This window comes from Pleurodeles waltl, chromosome 8 (genome assembly GCF_031143425.1).
Source record: "Pleurodeles waltl isolate 20211129_DDA chromosome 8, aPleWal1.hap1.20221129, whole genome shotgun sequence".
Taxonomy (NCBI): domain Eukaryota; kingdom Metazoa; phylum Chordata; class Amphibia; order Caudata; family Salamandridae; genus Pleurodeles; species Pleurodeles waltl.
The window spans coordinates 851,737,460-851,760,158 of NC_090447.1; the positions used below are offsets into that span (position 1 = coordinate 851,737,460).

Genomic DNA, 22,699 nt, shown 5'->3' on the forward strand with positions numbered 1-22,699 from the left:
AGTCTTTCCCATGTGATTAATATGTACCTACTGGTGCAAAGGGACAGGCAACGTTTTACTTCCTGCCAGTAATGGTGTAGACGGGGGCAGGACCACAGCATGTGTAGGAGGTCGGCGTCTACCAGACAGCATCGAGAACATTCTGCATAGACATGGTGAAAGTACCTATTGATTTTGGCAGGGGTGTGTTAAGCTCTGTGTACAATGTATAGCTGTATTAGATGGAATTGGGCATTTCAGGGGAAATAAGTAGGGCTTTCTAGTAAAGTCGAGCACTCTTTGTCTGCACATGGCCTGCCAAGATCCTGTTCCCAGTGGGCGTGGAGGGGTGTGGTTGGTGGTGCCCAGGGAGTCCGCCAGCCAGTGAACAAAGTGCCTGCCACAGCCAAACGCTTGAAGACATTGAATAGTGTTATGCATGGGGGGGCTCCTATGTCATATCTCCCTACCCCTTCCTCTATGCTCTGATAAGTGAGTTATTTAATATAAACTGGCCAGACAGGAGACCCTCTCTTTCCATCAAAGCTTCATATGTAAGAAGCGTCTCATCCCCGTAATAATCCCCCATCGTTTGTATTCTTGCCTCATGCCAGCAAGTCAGTTCAGTTCTGCAGGTTGCATACTGCCTCCTCAGTGTACCCAGTAGCGCCACTACTGGGGCATATGTGAGGGTTCCCTTCATGAAGTAGAGGCTTTGGCAAAACCAACAATATGTCTCTTGCAGAAGTGTAGGCTTGGGTATGGGAGCCTTAGATACAGGGATGGAATAAATGCAATACTCTTGTGTGTTGCCACCCAACGTGTCACCCTTTGTAACTGAGATGCCAAGTAATAATGCTCAAAGTTAGGCACTGTTAAACCTCTGCGGTCAGCCAGTTAGTAAAGTTTGAAGAGTGTTACTTGGCAGCAGGAGGTGTGCCATATAAAGTCTCTGAGTGTACTCTCAAGAGTGCGGAAGAATGGAAGTGAAATGAATATTGGCAGGTTTGTGAAATAATACAGGAGCCTAGGCATGGCAACCATTTTGAGCAAAGTTATATGCTCTGCTACTGTCAGTGGTAATGATCCCAAAATGTCATTTGTGTTTGTAGTAATATGACTGCACATGTGAAGTTGCCATCTAGTAAGTCTGTATGTGTATGACACACCCTAATTCCTTGGTATCTGAATGTAGTGGGTTGCCAGGTGAGAGGGATTCCAGCTATTCTGAGATGCGGGTTGGGTGTAATTGGGCTCAGTGCAAAGAGGTATGACTTGGTCCAGTTAACCTGCAGACCAGAGAGGTCGGCATATTCACATAGGGTATATGTCAGTGTATCAGGTACTGACTAGATGTCTCTTAAGTATATGAGATATCATCTGCAAAAAGTGAGATGGCATGGATGCAATCGCTTAGGGATCTGCCCCAGTTGTTTCCCTGTGTGCTCAGGTCTGCCACCAATGGTTCAGTAGCCAGGTCGAACAGTAATGGCGAAAGGGAGCAGCCTTGACGAGTGCCTCTGTGTACTGCAATGTGGTCAGATATAAGGGATCCTGTTTTAACTCTGGCAATTGGAAGCATATATTTAGGCGTATTAGATGCAGGAAGTGGCCTCTGAGTCCATATTTTGGGAGGCAGAAAAGGCCACTCTAAAGTGTCAAAGGCCTTTTCCAGGTCCAGGGCGAGGCAACCCCAACTAGCCCACTGTTCCAGTACATACTCAAGAATTCTAAAGAATCTTGGCAGGTTCAATGAAGTAGTGTGGGCTGGAACAAAAGCGTTCTGGTCTGGGTGCACCAGGCGATCCACCAGTATTTTTCCCAGAGTTTTATACTCAGAATCAAACAACACTAGCGGGCGATAGGCGCCCAAGATAGTGGGATCTTTTGTGGCTTAGGCAACAAAATGAGAAGCAATTCTCTCATAGAATCAGGGAGGCATGCAGCCTGTAGAGCCTCATCGTATATCACTTGTAGACATGGGGCTAGCAGTGAGGCATATGTTTTGTAAAACTCAGTGGGGAGGCCCTCAGATCCCGCCGCTTTTCCAGTGGGTAGGGCGCATATGGTCTCTTGGACTTCAAAGACTGTTATTGGTTCATCCAGCTCCAGCCGCTGCTCCTGTGTAATGAAAGGTAAGTGTACCTTCTCCAGATAGGAGGCGATATGCTCCGGGGTGGCATCAGTTGCCGATGTATATAATGAGGTGTAGTGTCAGGTTAGTTCTTGATATATCTGGTGTTTCACATAAAGCATGTCGCCTGCAATTGAGCATAATGTTATGTCCAGCCGTACTTGGTTGTTTCTGCAGAATCAGAGTACCAGCTTTGTCATCTTTGTACTGGCCGAATGGGCAGCGTAACTGAGGCAACTCAAATGCTCCAACAGAGCCAAGTGGGCCCTTTGCACCACCAGTTGGAGTCTGCAGTACACCTCACGTGGCACTTCAATTTCAAGATGGAGAAGTTTATTTTCATTGCAGAGGATATCTTTATTTAATTTGCAACGCATGTTCCAGCTAACACCTAGGCAATGCCCTTTTAATATTACCTTGAATGTGTCCCATTCTATGGATTGTGTATCATTGGTGCCAGTGTTGAGCTCAAAGTAATTGTCAATAGCAGTGCCAACCTAGGATCGCAACAATGGATCCTCCAATGACACAGGTTGTAGTACCAGACTGGAATGTGGGGGGGTCACCCTACCTCCCATGCTAATGTCAAATATTGAAGATTGTGATCTGAGTGAGTGCGTCCCAGATCCTTAACATCCATGACATGCAGAGTGAGGTCTGGTGTGCTAACCAGCCTATCAATTCTGACATGCAAGAGATGCAGTGCTGAATAAAAGGAGTACGCACAATCTGCGGCATTGTGAGAGCACCATATATATGTAAATTGCCAGCTCTGCAACCAGTCCTGTAGGGTCTGAGTGTTAGACATGGCTACTGTGTGGGGTAGGGTCGGAAATGATCTGTCTAAATTCACATCCAGGACACTGTTAAAGTCTTCTCCCAGTAGCCAAGGAAGTCCATTCCAGGGATACAATTCCAGCCAAAGTGTGCGTAAGAAGGAGGCCTGCTCTGTACATACCGTCCCTCTGTGTCAGCCTTCACCTCATCCACTACAAGGGGCACCCCGGTCAAACCCAGATGATCACCCCTCTGGCATATGATGAGAAATCAGTCACAAAGATTTGTCCACGCCTCCGGCGCTGTAACCTAGTTGCTTCCAGGTGTGTCAGAAAGATCTCTTGGAGAAGTGCTATATGTATAGAGTGTCGCCTGAGGTAAGAGTAGCTAGCATAACAGCGCATTGGGGAATGAATACCACGCACAATCAACATTATTATTTTAGTGTGTGTCATACTACCTACAATAGAGGTGACAGGTAGAAGAGTCTCCAAGTGTGGATCTAATGAGGCAGGGACCTCAGGTACTATTAGCAGAGAGGATATTCATGAATCCTGCTAAGTATATAACTGTGAACGTAATGAACATAACTGATAATAACAAAAAAGATGTGAAGAATACCATCAGGGCAGTGCACAATAACAAGTGTCTGTCCGAACTTAAAACAGCAAAGATTCACACTGTGTTAAGTGTGTGGGTTGTTGTGAGTTGCAGTAAGGTGTTGTGTGTAGGAAGGTAGCCTCTTTCTAGCCTTGTTAGCCCCACTTTTGGCCTGTTTGTGAGTATATGTCAGGGTGTTTTTGCTGTCTCACTGGGATCCTGCTAGCTAGGGCCCAGTGCTCATAGTGAAAACCCTATGTTGTCAGTATATTTGATATGTGTCACTGGAATCCTGCTAGCCAGGACCCCAGTGCTCATAAAGTATGCCCTGTATGTGTTCCCTGTGTGGTGCCTAACTGTATCACTGAGGCTCTGCTAACCAGAACCTCAGTGTTTATGCTCGCTGCTTTTAAAATTGTCACTGCAGACTAGTGACTAATTTTACCAATTCTGATTGGCACACTGGAACACCCTTATATTTCCCTAGTATATGGTACCTAGGTACCGAGGATATTGGGGTTCCAGGAGATCCCTATGGGCTGCAGCATTTCTTTTGCTACCCATCGGGAGCTCAGACAATTCTTACACAGGACTGCCACTGCAGCCTGAGTGAAATAACGTCTACGTTATCTCACAGCCATTTTACACTGCACTTAAGTAACTTGTAAGTCACCTATATGTCTAACCCTCACCTGGTGAAGGTTAGGTCCAAAGTTATTAAGTGTGTGGGCACCCTGGCACTAGCCAAGGTGCCCCCACATTGTTCAGGGCCAATTCCCTGGACTTTGTGAGTGCGGGGACACCATTACATGCGTGCACTACATATAGGTCAATACCTATATGTAGCATCACAATGGTAACTCCGAACATGGCCATGTAACATGTCTAGGATCATGGAATTGTCACTCCAATACCATTTTGGTATTGGGGGGACAATTCCATGCATCCCCGGGTCTCCAGCACAGAGCCCGGGTACTGCCAAACTAACTTTCCGGGGTCTCCACTGCAGCTACTGCTGCTGCCAACCCCTCAAACAGGTTTCTGCCCCCCTGGGGCCTGGGCTGCCTGGTCCCAGGATTTCCTCTGAGAGAGGGCGTTACAACCTCTCCCTTTGGAAATAGGTGTGAAGGGCCTGGGAGGAGTAGCCTCTCCTGGCCTCTGGAAATGCTTTGAAGGGCACAGATGGTGCCCTCTCTGCATAAGCCAGTCTGCACCGGTTCAGGGATCCCCCAGCCCTGCTCTGGCGCGAAACTGGACAAAGGAAAGGGAAGTGACCACTCCCCTGACCAGCACCTCCCAGGGGAGGTGCCCAGAGCTCCTCCAGTGTGTCCCAGACCTCTGCCATCTTGGATGCAGAGGTGTGAGGACACAATGGACAGCTCTGAGTGGCCAGTGCCAGCAGGTGACGTCAGGGACCCCTCCTGATAGGTGCTTACCTTTCTCAGTAGCCAATCCTCCTCTGTGGGCTATTTAGGGTCTCTCCTGTGGGTATCTCACCAGATAATGAATGCAAGAGCTCACCAGAGTTTCTCTGCACTTCCCTCTTCGACTTCTGCCAAGGATCGACCGCTGACTGCTCCAGGATGCCTGCACAACCGCAACAAAGCAGCAAGAAGATTACCAGCAACATTGCAGTGCCTCATCCTGCTGGCTTTCTCGACTGTTTCCTGGTGGTACATGCTCTGAGGGCTGTCTGCCTTCACCCTGCACTGGAAGCCAAGAAGAAATCTCCCGTGGGTCGACGGAATCTTCCCCCTGCCAACGCAGGCACCAAACTTCTGCATCACCGGTCCTCTGGGTCCCCTCTCATCCTGATGAGTGTGGTACCTGGAACACAGGAGCTGGGTCCAAGTGTCTTTGACAGTCCAGTGGCCCTTCTGTCCAAATTTGGTGGAGATAAGACTTTGCCTCCCCACGCCAGACAGTAATCCTGTGTACTGCATGAACAGCAGCTGCTTGGGCTTCTATGCACTTTTGCAAGACTTCCTTCGTGCACAGCCTAGCCCAGGTCCCCAGCACTGCATCTTGCATTGTCCAACTCGCTGAGTTGGACTCCAACATCGTGGGACCCTCCTTTGTGACTCTGAGTTGACCGCTGTCCTCGGATCTTCTAAGTGCCTGTTCAGGTGCTTCTGCGGGTGCTGCCTGCTTCTAATCAATCAATCAATCAGTAAATTTATAAAACGCGCTATGTACCCGTAAGGGTTTCAAGGTTCTGAGGGGGGGGTAGCTGCTATCGGTCGAAGAGCCATGTCTTGAGGAGTCTCCTGAAGGTGAGGAGGTCCTGGGTCTGGTGCAGGGAGGTGGGGAGTGAGTTCCAGGTCTTGGCGGCGAAGTAGGAGAAGGATCTGCCGCGGGTGGTCTTGCGCTGGATTTGGGGAACGATGGCGAGGGAAAGGTTGGCAGAGCGGAGTTGGCGTGAGGGGGCGTAGAAGTTGAGTCTGTTGTTCAGGTAGGCAGGTCCGGCGTTGTGTAGAGCTTTGTGCGCGTGGGTGAGAAGTTTAAAGGTGATCCTCTTGTCCACGGGGAGCCAGTGGAGGTCCTTCAGGTGGTGGGAGATGTGGCATCGGCGGGGTATGTCGAGGATCAAGCGGGCAGATGCATTCTGGATGCGTTGGAGTCGTTGGATGTCTTTTGTTGGGATGCCTTTGTAGAGTGCGTTGCCGTAGTCAAGCCTGCTACTGACGAGGGCTTGGGTCTCCGTTTTTCTGGTTTCCGTTGGGATCCACTTGTAGATTCTGCGGAGCATGCGGAGGGTGTTGAAGCAGGAGGAGGAGACTGCGTTGACCTGTTTGGACATGGTGAGCGCGGAGTCGAGGATGAAGCTGAGGTTTCGTGCGTGGTTGGCTGGAGTAGGAGGGGGGCCTAGTGCGGTGGGCCACCAGGAGTCGTTCCAGGCCGAGGGGGAGCGACCGAGGATGAGGACTTCCGTCTTGTCGGAGTTTAGTTTCAGGCGGCTGTTTCTCATCCATTCGGCGATGGATTTTAGTCCCTCGTGGAGGTTGGCTTTGGCGGTGTGTGGATCTTTAGTAAGGGAGAGGATGAGCTGTGTGTCGTCGGCGTAGGAGAGGATGCTGAGGTTATGCTGACGGGCCAGTTGTGCGAGGGGTGCCATGTATACGTTGAACAGCGTTGGGCTTAGCGAGGAGCCTTGGGGGACGCCGCAGATGAGGTTGGTGGCTTCGGAGCGGAAGGGTGAGAGTCGGACTCTCTGGGTTCTGCCAGAGAGAAAAGAGGAGATCCAGTTGAGGGTTTTGTCTTGAATTCCGGCTTCGTGGAGGCGAGTAAGTAGGGTGCAGTGGCAGACCGTATCGAAGGCGGCGGATAGATCTAAAAGGGTGAGGGCTGAGGTTTCGCCGTTGTCCATTTGTTGTCTGATGTCGTCTGTGGCGGCGAGGAGTGCAGTCTCAGTGCAGTGGCTGCATCTGAAACCGGACTGGGAGGGGTCTAGGATGGAGTTGTCTTCGAGGTAGTGAGTGAGCTGTGCGTTGACGATCTTCTCGATGACCTTCGCTGGGAAGGAGAGGAGGGTGATCGGTCTGAAGTTTTTGAGGTCGTTGGGGTCAGCCTTGGGTTTCTTGAGGAGGGGTTGGATATCGGCGTGCTTCCAGCTGTCCGGGAAGGTTGCGGTGTCGAAGGATAGGTTGATGATCTTGCGGAGTTGGGGGGCGATGGTGGAGTCGGCTTTGTTGAAGACCTGGTGTGGGCAGGGGTCAGAGGGAGATCCAGAGTGGATGGAGTTCATGGTCTTTAGGGTTTCGGCGTCGTCTACGTGGTTCCAGGTGGTGAGGCGGTCGGCGTGGGAGGAGGTGTTGGGGGTGGGGTCTGGCGGAGGTGTGGTGATGAAGCTGTCGTGGATGGCGGTGATTTTCTGGTAGAAAAAAGTGGAGAGTGTGTCGCAGAGTTTCGGGGATGGTGGGACGTCGTTGGCGTTGGGGTTGGAGAGCTCCTTCACGATGCAGAAGAGTTCCTTGCTGTCGTGTGCGTTGTTGTTTAGGCGTTCTGTGAAGTGGGAGCGTTTGGCGAGACGGATAAGTTGGTGGTGCTTGCGGTTGGCTTCCTTGTGGGTTGCTAGGCTGTCGGGTGTGCGCTCGAGAATCCATTTTTTCTTGAGTTTCTGGCAGGTGCGTTTGCAGGTGATCAGTTTGTCTGTGAACCAGGCTGCTTTTTTCTTTTCTTGGTTGACGGTGGGCCTCTTGAGTGGTGCGAGGGTGTTGGCGCAGTTGAGGATCCACTGTTGGAGGTTGATGGCGGCGGAGTCCGGGTCGGTGGGGTCGATTGGTGGGTTCTTGGCGAGGGTGCTGGTTAGTTGGTCTTCGGTGACTTTTCCCCAGCGGCGGTGTGGCGGTAGAGGGGTGCGGTGGTGGTCGGTGTTTTTCTTGAATGTGAAATGGACGCAGTGGTGGTCGGTCCAGTGGAGTTCGGTGGTGTGGCTGAATTCGATGTGGTTGCTTGCAGTGAAGAGTGGGTCTAGGGTGTGACCGGCGACGTGTGTGGGTGTGTTGACCAGTTGTCGGAGTCCGAGGTTGGAGAGGTTGGTGGTCAGAGATGCGGTGTTGGCGTCGTTGTTGTTCTCCATGTGGAAGTTGAGGTCTCCCAGGAGGATGTAGTCTGTTGAGGCGAGGGCGTGGGTGCTTGCGAGGTCGGCGATGGTGTCGCTGAAGGGGGCTCTTGGTCCTGGAGGACGGTATATGAGGGTTCCTCTGAGGGTAGTGTTAGGGTCCGTGTGGATCTGGAAATGGAGGTGTTCGGCTGTCTTGAGGGTGTCGTCCGTGTGGATCTTGAGGGTGGATTTGTGGGCGATGGCTATCCCTCCACCGATTCCGTTGGTGCGGTCTCTTATGGTGATCTTGTAACCGTCAGGGATGGCGATGGCGATGTCTGGGGCCGAGGATTCATTCCACCAGGTTTCGGTTAGGAAGGCTACGTCTGGGGCGGTGGTGTCGAGCAGGTCCCAGAGCTGGATGGCGTGCTTTCGTGCGGAGCGTGTGTTGAGGAGGATGCAGTGCAGGTGTTTGGTGTTGGTTGTGGATGTGGATGGCGTGCTTTTGTGCGGAGCGTGTGTTGAAGAGGATGCAGTGCAGGTGGTTGGTGTTGGTTGTGCTTCTGCATGGGCTCTCTGTATTGCTAAGCGCCCCTTCTGTCTCCTCCTCCAAGGGGCGACCTCCTGGTCCTTCCTGGGCCCTAGCAGCACCCAAAACCCTCAAACGCGACTGTTGCAGCTAGCAAGACTTGCTTACGTTCTTTCTGCGTGGAAACAACTCTGCACCCTCCAGCACGCCATGGGACATCTTCTGACTGAAGGAGAAGTTCCTGGCACCTTCCGTTGTTGCAGAATCTTTGGCTTCTTCCACTCAGAGGCAGCCCTTTTGCATCTTCATCCGGGGTTTAGTGGGCTCCTGCCCCCCCCGGACACTTGCGTGACTCTTGGACTTGGTCCCCTTCCTTTACAGGTCCTCAGGTCCAGGAATCCATCTTCAGTGTTTTGCAGTCAGTTGTTGTCCTTGCAGAATCCCTTATCTCGACTTTACTGTCTCTCTGGGGTAATAGGGTAACTTTACTCCTACTTTTCAGGGTCTTTGGGTGGGGTATCTTGGACACCCTTAGTGTTTTCTTACACTCCGAGCGACCCTCTTCACACTACACTTGGCCTGGGATCCATTCGTGATTCGCATTCCACTTTTGGAGTATATGGTTTGTGTTGCCACTAGGCCTCTTTCTCCCTATTGCATTCTATTGTGATTCTACATTGTTTGCACTACCTTTCTAACTGTTACTTACCTAATTTTGGTTTGTGTATATTACTTACCTCCTAAGGGAGTATATCCTCTGAGATACTTTTGGCATATTGTCACTAAAATAAAGTACATTTATTTTTAGTAACTCTGAGTATTGTGTTTTCTTGTGATACAGTGCTATATGATATGTGGTATGGTAGGATCTTTGCATATCTCCTAGTTCAGCCTAAGCTGCTCTGCTATAGCTACCTCTATCAGCCTAAGCTGTTAGAACAACTCTATTCTACTAATAAGGGATAACTGGACCTGGCACAAGGTGTAAGTACCACAAGGTACCCACTATAAGCCAGGCCAGTCTCCTACATTGTGTCAACCAATGTCTAATCTACCCCAAATTAACAACAATTGGTGTGCCTCCATACAAGTGGGTGTTTCAGCTTATGCTAACAGCAGCTCATGATGCCAAAGAATCACAGAGAAATAAAGGTCTTACATGTATCTAATCAATTTGCAAACTCCAGCAGATAGTAACCTGTAAGAGAATACTTGTTCACTAAAGAGACATGAGTGTCAAAACATTATGCATTTGATAGTAATGCAGGGTGATTCTGTCGAGCGGATTACAGAATTATGTCTGCTGTTTGTGGCGTCACTTCTGGCATTACTTTTGATTTTAACCGGGATGGCCAGGTAGAGCTCTCATCTCCGGGTATTCGGGCAGTGTCATCTTCTGTGCTAAAGTCTCTGCAAGAGTAGCAGCCTTGTTTTTTTGCTTGGCGGAGTTCCTTGATTATCTGTTCTAGGTTGGGCACAGCTCTGGGAGAAGGTGGATGGCGCTGACCACTCTTGCGTCTATGGCGATGGTTTCCCATAGAAACATGGATCACTTCCTGAGTCAGCTGTGGCTTCCGGCCCCTCCATTGCCCAGTTGATTTCAACCATTTCAATTCAGATTCTGGAGTGTCAAAGAAGTGTGTGAAACCTTCGGACACTACTTGTTGCCATGCCGGGAAGAGGAGCGAGTATCGTACCTCCAGTCCTCGGAGGTGGCGTTTTACAGCTAGAAAGGAGTTTTGCTGCCGCTGTACAGCCATGGTGTAATCTGGAAAAATCATGATACTTGCATTGTCTACTTTTATCTCAGCAAACTTTCAGGTTTCACAGGGAATGGTGTCTCGGTCCTTGTAGTGAACCAGGCCCATGAGTAGTGGAAGAGGATTTGATCCAGGCAGGGGTTTCTGTGGTGCGCTCCGCTCAGTGGAGAAATATTGTGATAGGGCAGTCTGCAGGAGTAGTTCACTAATCAATTTTTCCAAATGAGACACAGCGTCTCACACTTCCATGCTGTTACTTCTGGCTGCAGGAGCAGAGCCCTAGGGCACCTGGGGATCCGCACTTCCTGTCAATAGCCTCCTGATGTCAGCTAGCAACTTTAATAGTATCCTTTCCTTAGTGGGTGCCGCCCGCTATTTCGCTGCTCCGCACTGTTATTAGGGGTCGCATGCAGTTCTCATATCTAGCAGGGTGCCTTAAGTGGGAGAGCCATGTTCTGTGCAGTCTTCTGCACCTTTTCGTGTAAATAGCAGGTGATTTCCTCAGTGCTCACCTGGGTTGCCCACAGTGGTCTAGGGTAGGTCACAAATTCAATTGCAGCACATACTCATTATATTATCAGGGCACTACTCTCCTGTTGTTGCTGAGCAGGGCCTTTAATATCTGGAAACCTGGGGACACCTATGGTGTTATCACAGGGGTGAGATTTTGACACATGAGAGACCTGCCAGTCTCCAACAGTTGATTTGTGCCCTAGGCCTGGCCGATCTCTATCACTTTCTCCAAGGCCTAACAGCCATGTCGTCGCGTGGCAATGCGGCCGCGCAGCTCTTCAGTGCCTCCCAGCACGCTGGCTCAACAGTCAATAATTATATCGAAATGTGCCCTGTTGCCTGTCTTGGGAGGGCATATTTAGGGGTCTATGGTGGGGAGGTATTTTTCTGTTTTGTTTTTCCCCAGCTTGGGTCCTGTAGTGTAATTAGCAATCGTGCTTTCCAGGGCTCATGTAGGTTGCCTCAAACGCAGCGCATCAGCCTTTCACTTCACCCAGGGCTTGCACAGTACCTCATAGCAGGTCAGTGTGCTAGGCCTCCCACGTGTGTCCCTCTTGAGACCTGTGCCACTCCCTACACACAGTGCAGATCCAGTCTCTCAGTGTTGGCGCAGCTCTCTTTGACAGCTATGCTTCTGCTATGATCGATGGCCCCGAATTGGTGGATTAGCTCCCTAGGGGTCCACCCAGTCACTCACAGTTAGTCACAGCAGGTCAGTGCTTTCTTTTCAGCCTCTATGTTCCCTTGCATGTCATCAGGCCAGGTCCAGCGCAAGCGCTCAGGCACTCTTCCAGAGCATCGGTCTCTGCTCAAATTACTGCTAGTGGGGCGGACCAGTTTAGAATGTCATTGGCATGGTTATTGTTTGTAAGTGTCTTTTGGTAGCAGGGATAAATGTCAGATAATGGGAGTTCGTGTGTGGAGCTTCTTAATTTGCGTCCGCCATCTTGGCCTCACAAGCCACGCCCCCCCATAATCCTGGGTCCTTTAATTCAAAGAATTTAAATGCTTCAGCTGAAGGGTCATTCAGTGAGTCTCCTACGCTGTGAAACTGAAAGCAGGCAGACAGCTAAACAAGCATTCCTGCCAGAGGGCCGTCTTTTCTGAAAGAAATGGAAATGTGTGCAATGTTAATCTGCAAATGTAAAAGGTAATCTGCAAATGTAAAGGATGCTTGTGAGCCCAAACTGGCTTTATTTGATCAAATCACTTGAAGCTTTGTGATGACAAAGATTTATTTTTTTGAGTTGTAGTTCAAAGATTTAGGGCCTGATTACAACTTTGGTGGAGGGTGTTAATCCGTTCCAAATGTGACGGATATCCCGCCCACCGTATTATGAGTTCCATGGTATATAATGGACTCGCAATACGGCGAGCGGTATATCCGTCACATTTGGGATGGATTAACACCTTCCGCCAAAGTTGTAATCAGGCCCTTAATGTATGAGCTGTGAATTGTGCTTTTTATTGTAATTGTATTTATATTGCACTTACTGCCCCTGATGAGGTGTTGAAGGGACAGTTGTGTAACAAAATTGCATTACATATGGTCTGGGTATTACTACAATTTACATCTTGTAAACACCATTTTATTTTAAAACGTTTTGCACATTTTGTAGCAGTCTATCTTATACTGTGTGTAATTCAAGTTTAAAATAATGACTTACATATTCACAGAGCCTTCTGTCACAAGATGTGACCTCATGGTCAAGTCACAAATACTCAAGTCACTATTCTCCACTTCACCAACCAAGATTTAATACTGTTGCTCTTTGGTTACATACACACCTCTGCACTGTATTAACTAATAGAGGTTTCATAATGTACTATGGTGCGTTTTTCACTGAGTAACAACTTTTTACATGTATTTTTCATTTAGGCTGTGCATTATTTTATATGTAGCTAGCTACCTGAGGGTGAAAGACCAAACAACCATACTAAATATTTAGATTTTTAGCCCTCCTTTGACCCCGCCCCCACACTCACTGCCCCTGGCCCCATGGCATGCAGCATCATAGTTCACATACTTTTTTTTAATGTAGTTCGACTGCTGGATCCTTGCCAACGCTATATTTCACTAATCGTACTTGTGCATTCTTACATCTGAGAACATCTTAAAATATTTAAGTTTATGATGCTGTACTAAACAACTCTTGAGTTTTATTTGGTTGTCATAAAGTTGCTCAATCTATAAGAAATGAGAGTGTGAGGGGTCTGCAGCGGCTGAACCATGAGTGAGAGAAGAGGTAAAGTGTATTTGGTGTCCTTGACATGATTCTGGACGGGATCCGCTAAGGTTACGGACGCAGCTTCAGCAGGGATCACTGTGCAGTCACCCCTGGTCCAGCAGTTGGATGGTAGGCTGCCAGCCCAGGTTGTAGAGATTTGGCCCTGGCCAGGAACGGCCCGGGAGTAAGCCGATCACCCTTGGCTTCCTGCTTTCCTCCCTGCCCAGTCTGGACATTGACCCCTGGCTGCACCAGATTTGCTCCTTGAGAAAAGTCTCTTTCATCAACAAGAAGGCTGCCGGCTAGTGGAACTGTGGAGGGTACAGTCAACTTTAATTTTTTTGCATTGCATAGGCCAGTAGGACTGGAGCACAACAGGTCATTTGTAAATCCTTGGACTCAGAAAGGCCAGTAAGGCTGGAGTTGGGCCAGTCACGTCATGTGTAAACTTGAAGCACTAGGAAAGACAGTACGACTGGGTAGAGTCAGCAAGGTGTATACCTGGTGTTTTTTTTAAGACAAGTAGGGTTGTAGGATTAGCCAGCTAACTTCCAGCATGCTGTTTTTGAGGCCCTTAGCATTTGCAATATCAGCAGCCGCGTCACAAGAACAAGTAAGTGCCTGCGGCAACCTCAGCCCCTTAGCCAGGAAGATATTACATGAAGTAATACTTTAAATATAAAGGGTCGATTGGCCCTTGAAACGCCAATGGGGCCAGTTACACCGGGCTGTGATGTGACAAATAATGTTTATTAATGTTTGCCCCTTACGTTTGTTTACAGGCTATACTCAAGCCAAAGATGTATGCACAATGATGAAACCTTTCTGACCCTTATCCGTTTCTATGCAGAAGGTTATCACCTTCCTTGCCATTCACCCGAAACTCTGGGCTCCAGGGGGCTCGAGGTCTTGGATTGTTGTTATTATTGTGAACGGTCCCAGCAACTTTAGAGCATATAAACCCGTTCCGCAGAGTCCAGCCACCATCCGGCAATATTGTGTTGTTAGCAAAAACTATGATATCTCGATGTAAGTATCAAAGAAGAGAGCCACAGGTAAACTGTGCTGCATGCATTTCACTCACTGTACCCATCCTCAAGACCATATTAACTGGAGCTATATGTGTGAAATGCACCCTGTTTTCACTAATGTAAACATGAGCTTTGAGTGGTAATTGCCCTTCTGAGCGCTGCACTGGCATTCATGACTAGTTCCTTGGTGTACACGGCATTGGCTGAAGCGCACGTTGTTCGTGACAGCCATCAATACATTTTCAGAGAAGGTCTCAGAAGAGTGCAGACATGGGGCTTAACCCTAAAAAGGGAGAAATGTAAATTCTTCACGGACAAGGTGGAATATTCAGGCCACATCATTGGAAGTGATGGAGTGAAACCCAGACCAAGCCTAATTTTAGTAATTGCAAACTCACATCGACCTTAAACCAAAGATAAACTGAGGTCCTTCCAGGGATTATGCAAGGTTTTATTCAAAATGCATATGCAGCTACAACAATAAAGTGGAGCCAATGGGTCTTTTAAACAAAAAGGACGCGGAGTTTGTTTGGGATAAAAGTTGTGAAGAAAGCATACAAGTTCTAAAAAGAGAGTTTGATGAATCCCTCTATTCTGTTGCGTGGAGGACAGCCAAATCAGTATTGGTGTTATGTAAAAGCAAGATGCAAGTGGCAGTAATCATCTCATAGTTTTTGCCTCATGCAGGTTCAAGAGTATCTGAATTTACATATTCAGTAATTGAACTAGAACTTTTAGAATGTATCCGCTCTGTGGCAAAATGTAAAGGTTTTTCGCGGTGTAGGCCGTTCCTCATTAGAAGATTTCATAATCAGTCAGTGCAATTCAGATAAAGGGCCATATTTATACTCCGTTTGCGCCGAAATTGCGTCGTTTTTTTTGACGCAATTTCGACGCAAAACTAACGCCAACTAACGCCATATTTATACTATGGCGTTAGAGGCGAATAGCGCCAAAGTTCCCGGAATGTGCGTCATTTTTTAGCGTGAACCCCTTCCTTGCGTTAATGATATGCAAGGGAGGCGTTCCCGTCTAAAAAATGACTCCCAGGCCTTTACGTGGTATTTATACTCCCGGGCAAAAGAGACGCCCGGGAGTTGGCGTGGCTAAAAACGGCGCATTTGCGCCACTTTTTAACGCCTGCTCAGGGCAGGCGTTAAGGGGCCTGTGGGCTCAAAATGAGCCCACAGGTGCCCTCCCATGCCCCCAGGGACCCCCCCTGCCACCCTTGCCCACCCCAGGAGGACCCCCAAGGATGGAGGGACCCACCCCAGGGACATTCAGGTAAGTTCAGGTAAGTTTTATTTTTTATTTTTTATATTTTATTTTGGTGGCATAGGGGGGCCTTATTTGTGCCCCCCTACATGCCACTATGCCCAATGACCATGCCCAGGGGACAGAAGTCCCCTGGGCATGGCCATTGGGCAAGGGGGCATGACTCCTATCTTTACAATGATAGGAGTCATGTTGATGGGGGATGGGCGTCGTAAAAAAATGGCGCAAGTCGGGTTAAGACGATTTTTTCGACGTAACCTGACTTGCCCCATTTTAAGACGCCCATGCGCCATTTTCCCCCTACGCCGGCGCTGTCTGGTCTACGTGGTTTCTTCCCACGCAAACCAGGCAGCGCCGGTCTGATTGCGCCGTCTAACGCCATTCCATAAATACGGCGCCCGCATGGCGCTTCAGAATGGCGTTAGACGGCGCAAAACTTTTTGACGCTAAACTGCGTTAGCGCAGTTTAGCGTCAAAAAGTATAAATATGGGCCAAAGTGTCATCCTGCATCATCACTTGCGAGTATGTGTGTGATTGACTTAGAATATGTTCCTGGGAAGTCCAACATTGCAACAGATTGTGTTTTGGAGTCAGTGTGTTTATTTACCTTGCCGTCTTTCCTTCCTCACCTCTCTCTTTCCGTGAGTGTCTGTGTGCATGGACTCTCACAAACTGTTCTTGGAACGTTGAGGAATGGAAGTTGGGGAACTTGGCAGATGTGGGTATTCTGAGAGAATTGTTCGTAGTACTGATCAAAAAAGATGTGTGCTCTTTCCTGTGTCTCTAGTGGTCTTTACAAGTCTCTGTAGGAGTTGTGCTAGATGTGCTCCAGAGGTTTGGAGGAGGTGTTCTAAGTGAAGTGGGGTGAAGGGCAACTTAGGGAAGCTGGCAGATTGTTGTGCTTGGGGAGGGTTCCTTTTTTAGGTTTGGCCTGCACACAACTTTTGCTGTTTGCTGGCAAACTGACTTATTGTGCCCCATATAGACTTGAAGTGGACCTTGTGTCGGCCCCTTGGTCATGACTGTATGGCTTTCCTGTCTGTCTTAGATCTCTGCTCATGATTCAATAGCTTTCCTGCTTATTTTGTTATATAACCCACTCAACGAGTATTTTGGTCTCACATTGTTTTGCTAGTCAATACTATGTATTGTAGTACATGAGGGGGTAGTATTTTCTCTCTCTCAGTCTTTCTCTGCTCTTCCCTCTTCATTTTGCTCTCCACTCTTAATTATTAAACTCATTCAGCTCCAACTTGCCACTCCAACCCCTTGGGGTTTCCTCACTTCATCACTCTAAATTGATTCAAAACTAGTTCAAGAATGCCGGTCGTGTGTGACCTCCAATTGCCACTGCACGTGCGCCCACCTGTAGGACAACTATCTCCAAATGATTTTTCTTTTGCTTTAAGAAATAAATATTTGGAGATGGGCGGGGCACACAACTGGGCGCGATGACCCTCTTGGAATATTTTTTTTCTAAAGCAAAAAAAGAATCATTTCAAATCATTCCAAGATAACTGTTGAATTTGTGTGTGCATGTATGGCAGCCTTCAAGATAAAAAAATATATTAAAAACACCAATAGATGTCACAGGTGCGTTCTAATGGCTTTGCCAATGCTTTATTTTATTTGGAGTCGATGGGGCAGCTAGGGTGGCGTCCCCCCTAAAGTTGTTCTTTTTCAAATATTACCAAGGATATATTGAAAAGTAAAACGGTGAAATAGCACTCTTGAAAAGTAGTTCTATCCAAATGTGAGGAGTATAGTTCTATTTGGAAGTACCTTACTATCCCAAAAAAACATAACATTCATGCTGACAACCACTGAACCTGGGCAATAAATACCAAAGAAGGACTGCGATAGAATGTTATTAATGTCACTATGAAAATGCTGTAGCACTTCTGAGAGGCTCCAGTACTATCTGAAAAATGTACGTTGTGCCTATTGCATGTTGGTAGCAGCACCAGTTTTAAAGTATGGAAGCCGTTCTGAAAAGTGGTGAATATTCGTCAATGTTACCAAGGTATACAGAAAAACACCTGAGGCAGTCCGTTGATATTACAGAAGCTTTGCTAAGAATTGCTGCTTTTATCTTTTTTGAAATATAGTAGGTAAGCTGAAAAGTAACAAGCAACATACCATTGAAGATAGAGGTGTGCAGAAACATCAGGTACTACCCCATGAAAGGTTTACGAACCATGCGTTAAACTCGCGGATCTCAAACGTTAATAGTGGAAACATCTGCCTTTGTTCATGAATTTGCTTTGTTTCTACTTTTTAAAATACTTCTACCTATAACAAAGCCTCAGACAGCAACTTTCAGTGATGAACATGATAAACACCTGCCCGTTCTAAACTTGGGCCTGATTTTTGAAGTGCTTTTGGGGTCGCAAAGCCTGCAGTTTGCAAAATCATGGTCTTTGCAAATCCAAAAGCACACGTTGCGATGTACAGAAAATGCTTTGTGAATTGGATAAGTCGTTTAGATGGATACACTGTATTTTGCAGATTATTCTGAATCGCAAAGGGAAGTGGGGTACTAATGGGATGTGCTCCTCTTCTCTGCGAGTTATGTATTTCAGTGTCCTACAACAACACTTACAGTTACAAACCATTGGCCAGCTACTGACACCAAAAATGGGGCATATACTAATTTGAAACCTAAAACTTGTCCCTATGATACAGTTCCTACCTTGTGAATAGTGATGGGATGCCAATGGTGAGCAAACAGTGGTCTGCGGACTACTCTCTGCTCCCAAATGTTATTTCCTGACTGCAAACCATCTTTATACAGCCTTTGTCCCTCCAAAACATAGGAGGTGCTTTTCAAAAAAAAAGTTGCAGTCAGAGAACGCAAATGTCGTGATGATGGATCTGTTCCTCACATGAGAGTCGTGAATTACCTCCCCTCTTTTGCAACACCCCTACAGGCACAAATATCCCCTGCACACCTGTTGCAGACAAAGCAGACCTGCGTAAAATTCATCAGCACTAACAAAAAAAACTAGAAGTGGGCGAGTGGGCAAACGTGTTACCCTCCTAGTGCCATCCACCGTATCATCAAAACAAAATGGTGTCTGGACTTATAAAATGTCAGGTTATGTACCCGGTGTGCTACTGAAATAGCCCAAGGTGCCCAAACCCCGAGCAGTCATCGGGCTGCTCCACTTTCCCAACCATCCCGAGGAAGAGACCTCCCCGTTGGTCGGCTGCACCTCCAAAACCCTATGTTAAATGAAGGGCAGGTTACATACCAGTTGATTCGTGAACTGCCTTTTGTACATGGGCCCTTGGTTCTTAATTATGAAGTCAGTAACAGCTGCTGTTGATGTAAGTCATTCTTTTGTGTTCACAATGGCTGCCGGAACACGCTTCTAACCACTGTGATCTAATAAGCACGACCAGAACATCTCCTTGTTCTCAGGGTTCCTCATTGGTCATTTGAAGTTTGTCGATCGATTTGCGATCCTTCATGCCAGAAGAGTTTAGGAATGAGAAGCATATTTTCATTTAATCAGTGAATTTATTGTACAAGTACCAATAAAATCAGACAATAAACTAATTGTTACAACTCTATAACGAAATGTATTAGAAGTGTGAACTTTGATTTTTGGAGACTGTTTTGAGTGGGGATCTCCGTGGGATACCAGTAGGCCTCAATAAGCTAGTCGTCATATGAAGGCAGTAACTTGTAGTGACATGTATGTGGAATCCAGGAGATGATAAGTCAATAAAGGGGTATGGTGCCCTGACTGCTGTCTGTCAAGAGTCTCCTTTAAGGATCTAAACTAATAAAAAAATGTTAGTCAGTTTAAGGCAGAACCGTTAGACATACTCCTTTTTATCAAAATTGGCTGAAAAGCTTGGAGCTGTTTTCGGCACTACGGCAGACTGGTGTCCTTTTACTCGAGTGGCCATCACTGAAGTGCGTTCACTGTAAGAATACGCAGTTCTGAAAAACAACATTGAGAGTTATAACGACATGAACGAATTTTATAATAGGTTTTAAACTATTCCTCGGCCTATAGTTTATGCATCAGCCTAGAAGAGTTAGGTAAACATTAGCACTAGTAGGCACATAGTCAGAAATACAGAACTTCAGCCAGTTTCATTCAGGTCTCTCCAGCATGCACACTGTTAATATTTCAATACTTTGTTTAATGCCAAAGGACTACCACAATAAACCATATGTCGCTTTAGGCCTTGCAAAGGTTATGGAAAGCACTAGATATAAGTACAATGTGTCTTTCAAAGGTGGCTGGACTGGGAAGGGTGCAGATGAAATGAAAAAACAGAGACAATTAAAAAATAGGGGCCTCATTTACAAGCCCTTTGCACCACTGCTGCGTCATTTTTTTTTTACGCAGCAGTGGTGCTAGCAATGCACTACACTGCTCCATATTTACAAACTGATGCATTGGGCCCAAAGCGTCATTTTGTAAAGCCCTATGTCACATTTTACCCGCACCAGGCATAATGTATGCAGTGTAGGCATTCCCTTGCATAAAGCCACGTAGAACTGACACAGTGAAATGTGCAACTTTTCACTGCGTCATTGTACGACTTCACTGCGTCAGAATTTTACTGCCTGCTCAGAGCAGGCATAAAATTGACAAAGGGCTTTTTCCTATGGGACTCTTCTCGCATAGCTGGAGTTGCGTCAGTTTAACAATGCAACTCCAGCAACGCGTCTGTTTAGTGCCAACAGAAACATCAGACGCATCTGTGAAAACGTGCGCCATGGAGCTCTGCATTGTAAATACAGAACATTCATGGCATCGTTAGAGGATGTGCGGCAGGTGCAAGAAATCTGACACACCGATGACGATACATCAGATTCTTGTAAATGAGGCCCTAGGTGTCAACAAACGTCATAAGCATGTACAAATAACTGATCTCAGGAACTGTGCAAAAGCACTACGGTACTGGAGAAAGAATGTACTGACTTACTCAGTGTGAAGCTTGAGATGTTCTCTGGTTTAGAGTTTGACTTCTTGGCTAATGGTATCATTTTCTGTGGTTGCCTTCTAGGGGGCCTTGGTGCCAAAGCTGCCTGTTCTGTTCTTTTTTCATAGTCTGCCATTATGAGGCAATGTACAGCGTGGATGATGGGATAATTCCAAAGGAAAACGTAATGGCAATGTCGCAAACAAATTCGTTCTTTAACATGCCTTATTTGTACCACATAGTTTATACCACACGTTTTTAAATAAGAACACTGTAGCAAGCAATATGAGACAGAGTTCATGTTTTCTTGTGCATTGATCAAAAGTTAAGGCCCGTATTTATACTTTTTTTGCGCCGCATTTGCGTCGTTTTTGGACGCAAAAATGGCGCAAACTTGCAAAATGCCATTGTATTTTGTAGGTTTGCGCCGTTTTGCGTCAAAAAGCGGCGCAAATGCGGCGCTAAAAAAAGTATAAATACGGGCCTAAGTGTTTGAAAGGCTACTTTTTTCACCTTTGTTTTGTAGAGCTGTAGATTCAGTAGATTGCCCTTACCTTGGTACCTGGCATGGCAGAGAGAACGCTTAGTGGTTAGTATATGTTTCAATACATGACTCCTGCAATACATTTTCAAACATCAGTTGGGTGTTCACATTATTTTTCGAAACCTTCCCATTCAAAAGGTGCTGACTGGTACGACCACAAATCCATTTAAAAGCTAAGCAGTGTCCCTATTTTTCTCCGAACTTCACAAACCGCTAACAGGCCCTGTCAAAGGCCATTAGACTGGTCTTGGCAAGATATTTTGATAGTTACATGTTTTAAAATTTGTATTGAAACCTTGTGCCACTGCCACACAAAGCATAGCAGCCGTATGCTTGCAATCAAAAAATTAAATTTAAAATATATATTTACCATTACGTGTAAACTTAAGACATCGTAACTGTTCTTAACATCATGTAAGTATACTTAGAAAAGGTATAGAAACAATTATTAGTATCAATGCACATCGGAGGATGATATGATTCTTTATGTCACAAACACAAATTTAGGGGGTCATTACGAGTTCGGCAGATGGTTTTCACTGACTGTGGAACTTTTGACAGGGAGGTTGCCACCAAACAGGCTACCTCCATGCAGGCTTCATTAAGGGTTTCCCACCAGCCTAGTTGGAAATTGGCTACAGCGTTGTCAAAGGCTCGTAATTGAGCTGGCAGCAATGCTGTAGCCCACAGGGTGCACCAGCACCCTCGCAATGTTCACTGTCTACAAAGTGCATGGGCACTGCAGTGGCCCCCCGTGGCCCCCTGCACCTGTTCTCCACCAGCCTTTTCATGGCGGTGTTACCACCATGAAAAGGCTGGAGGAGAACGAGGTCGTAATCCCCAGGGCAGCATTGCTTGCAGCGCTATCCTGGTGGATTAGGATCTCCGCCACCTCCAGACCGCAGGCATCCATGATCCTGGCAGAGCTGGCGGTTTCCTGGCAATCCGGCCACCAGGGCTTTAATTTGGCAGCCGTACCGCCGCATTGGCGGCAGTCCAGACCGCCCCGAGTATGTCAGTCTATAGACCACCACGCTCGTAATGACCCCCTTAGTATTGGCTTCGAATTACTGTAACCTGAAGGCATGGTTTGAGCACACGCTCAGAATAAAAAAAGGATAAAGAATGGAAAGGAAAGAAAAATAAGTGGCACAGTAAACAGTTATTCTTCCAGCCATTGCATATAGGGCTAAATGTATGAACAGACTGTGATTCTCATATTGGATGCAAATTGGTTAGCGACTGGTAAAAGGTAAGGTTGGAATGTATGAAAGCGGTCTAGATCTCCAGTTGTAAAAATAACAATGAGAACCCAATCTTACTAACTCGCTAGCTTTGTGTCTGGAATTTGCGATTAGCTATTACCAATTACTAATTTGCATTTGTAGTTTTGGAATGTAATATTGATTTGCTAAATATGAATGGTGGCTAAAACAGGTTTTTGCACTCGCAAATTAGCATGAAGTGGGTCAGATGGTAATCAGGTGCAAAGTAGGATTGGGGTGGAAGCTTTAAATTTTTCATTTACAATGGCTGCCCTGTACACTGTGGCGAGCAGGATGAGGCTGTTTGCCTCTCACCGCCAAAGCAGAAGACAGAAGGACATTTTCAGACTCAGGGCGTCTTTGTTTAAGCAGATTGAGGAGGCGATATACAGCAAGTATATCACTGCACTGTACAGCACTGTTATTTTAGACTTCATTGCTGAGGAAGACCCTTTGGGGCAGATTTATGGAAAGTGGCGCTGCACCGTGTACAGTGCCCCTTTCCCTGCACCCCTTAGCACCCCCTTACTGCTACCACGTGTGTGCCGTATTTAAAATACTGCGCACCATGGC

General features: G+C 47.0%; 1 protein-coding gene across 1 annotated transcript in view; it reads right to left on the bottom strand.

Annotated features, from left to right (window-relative positions):
- Positions 1-18,970: 18,970 nt before the first annotated feature.
- Positions 18,971-22,699, bottom strand: part of LOC138249171 (claudin-10-like) — a 427,524-nt gene continuing 423,795 nt past the window's right edge. The window contains exon 5 of the mRNA XM_069203174.1: positions 18,971-19,322. Within this exon, the coding sequence (XP_069059275.1) occupies positions 19,196-19,322 (127 nt within the window). The 3' untranslated portion in view covers positions 18,971-19,195. The remainder of the gene's footprint in view (positions 19,323-22,699) is intronic.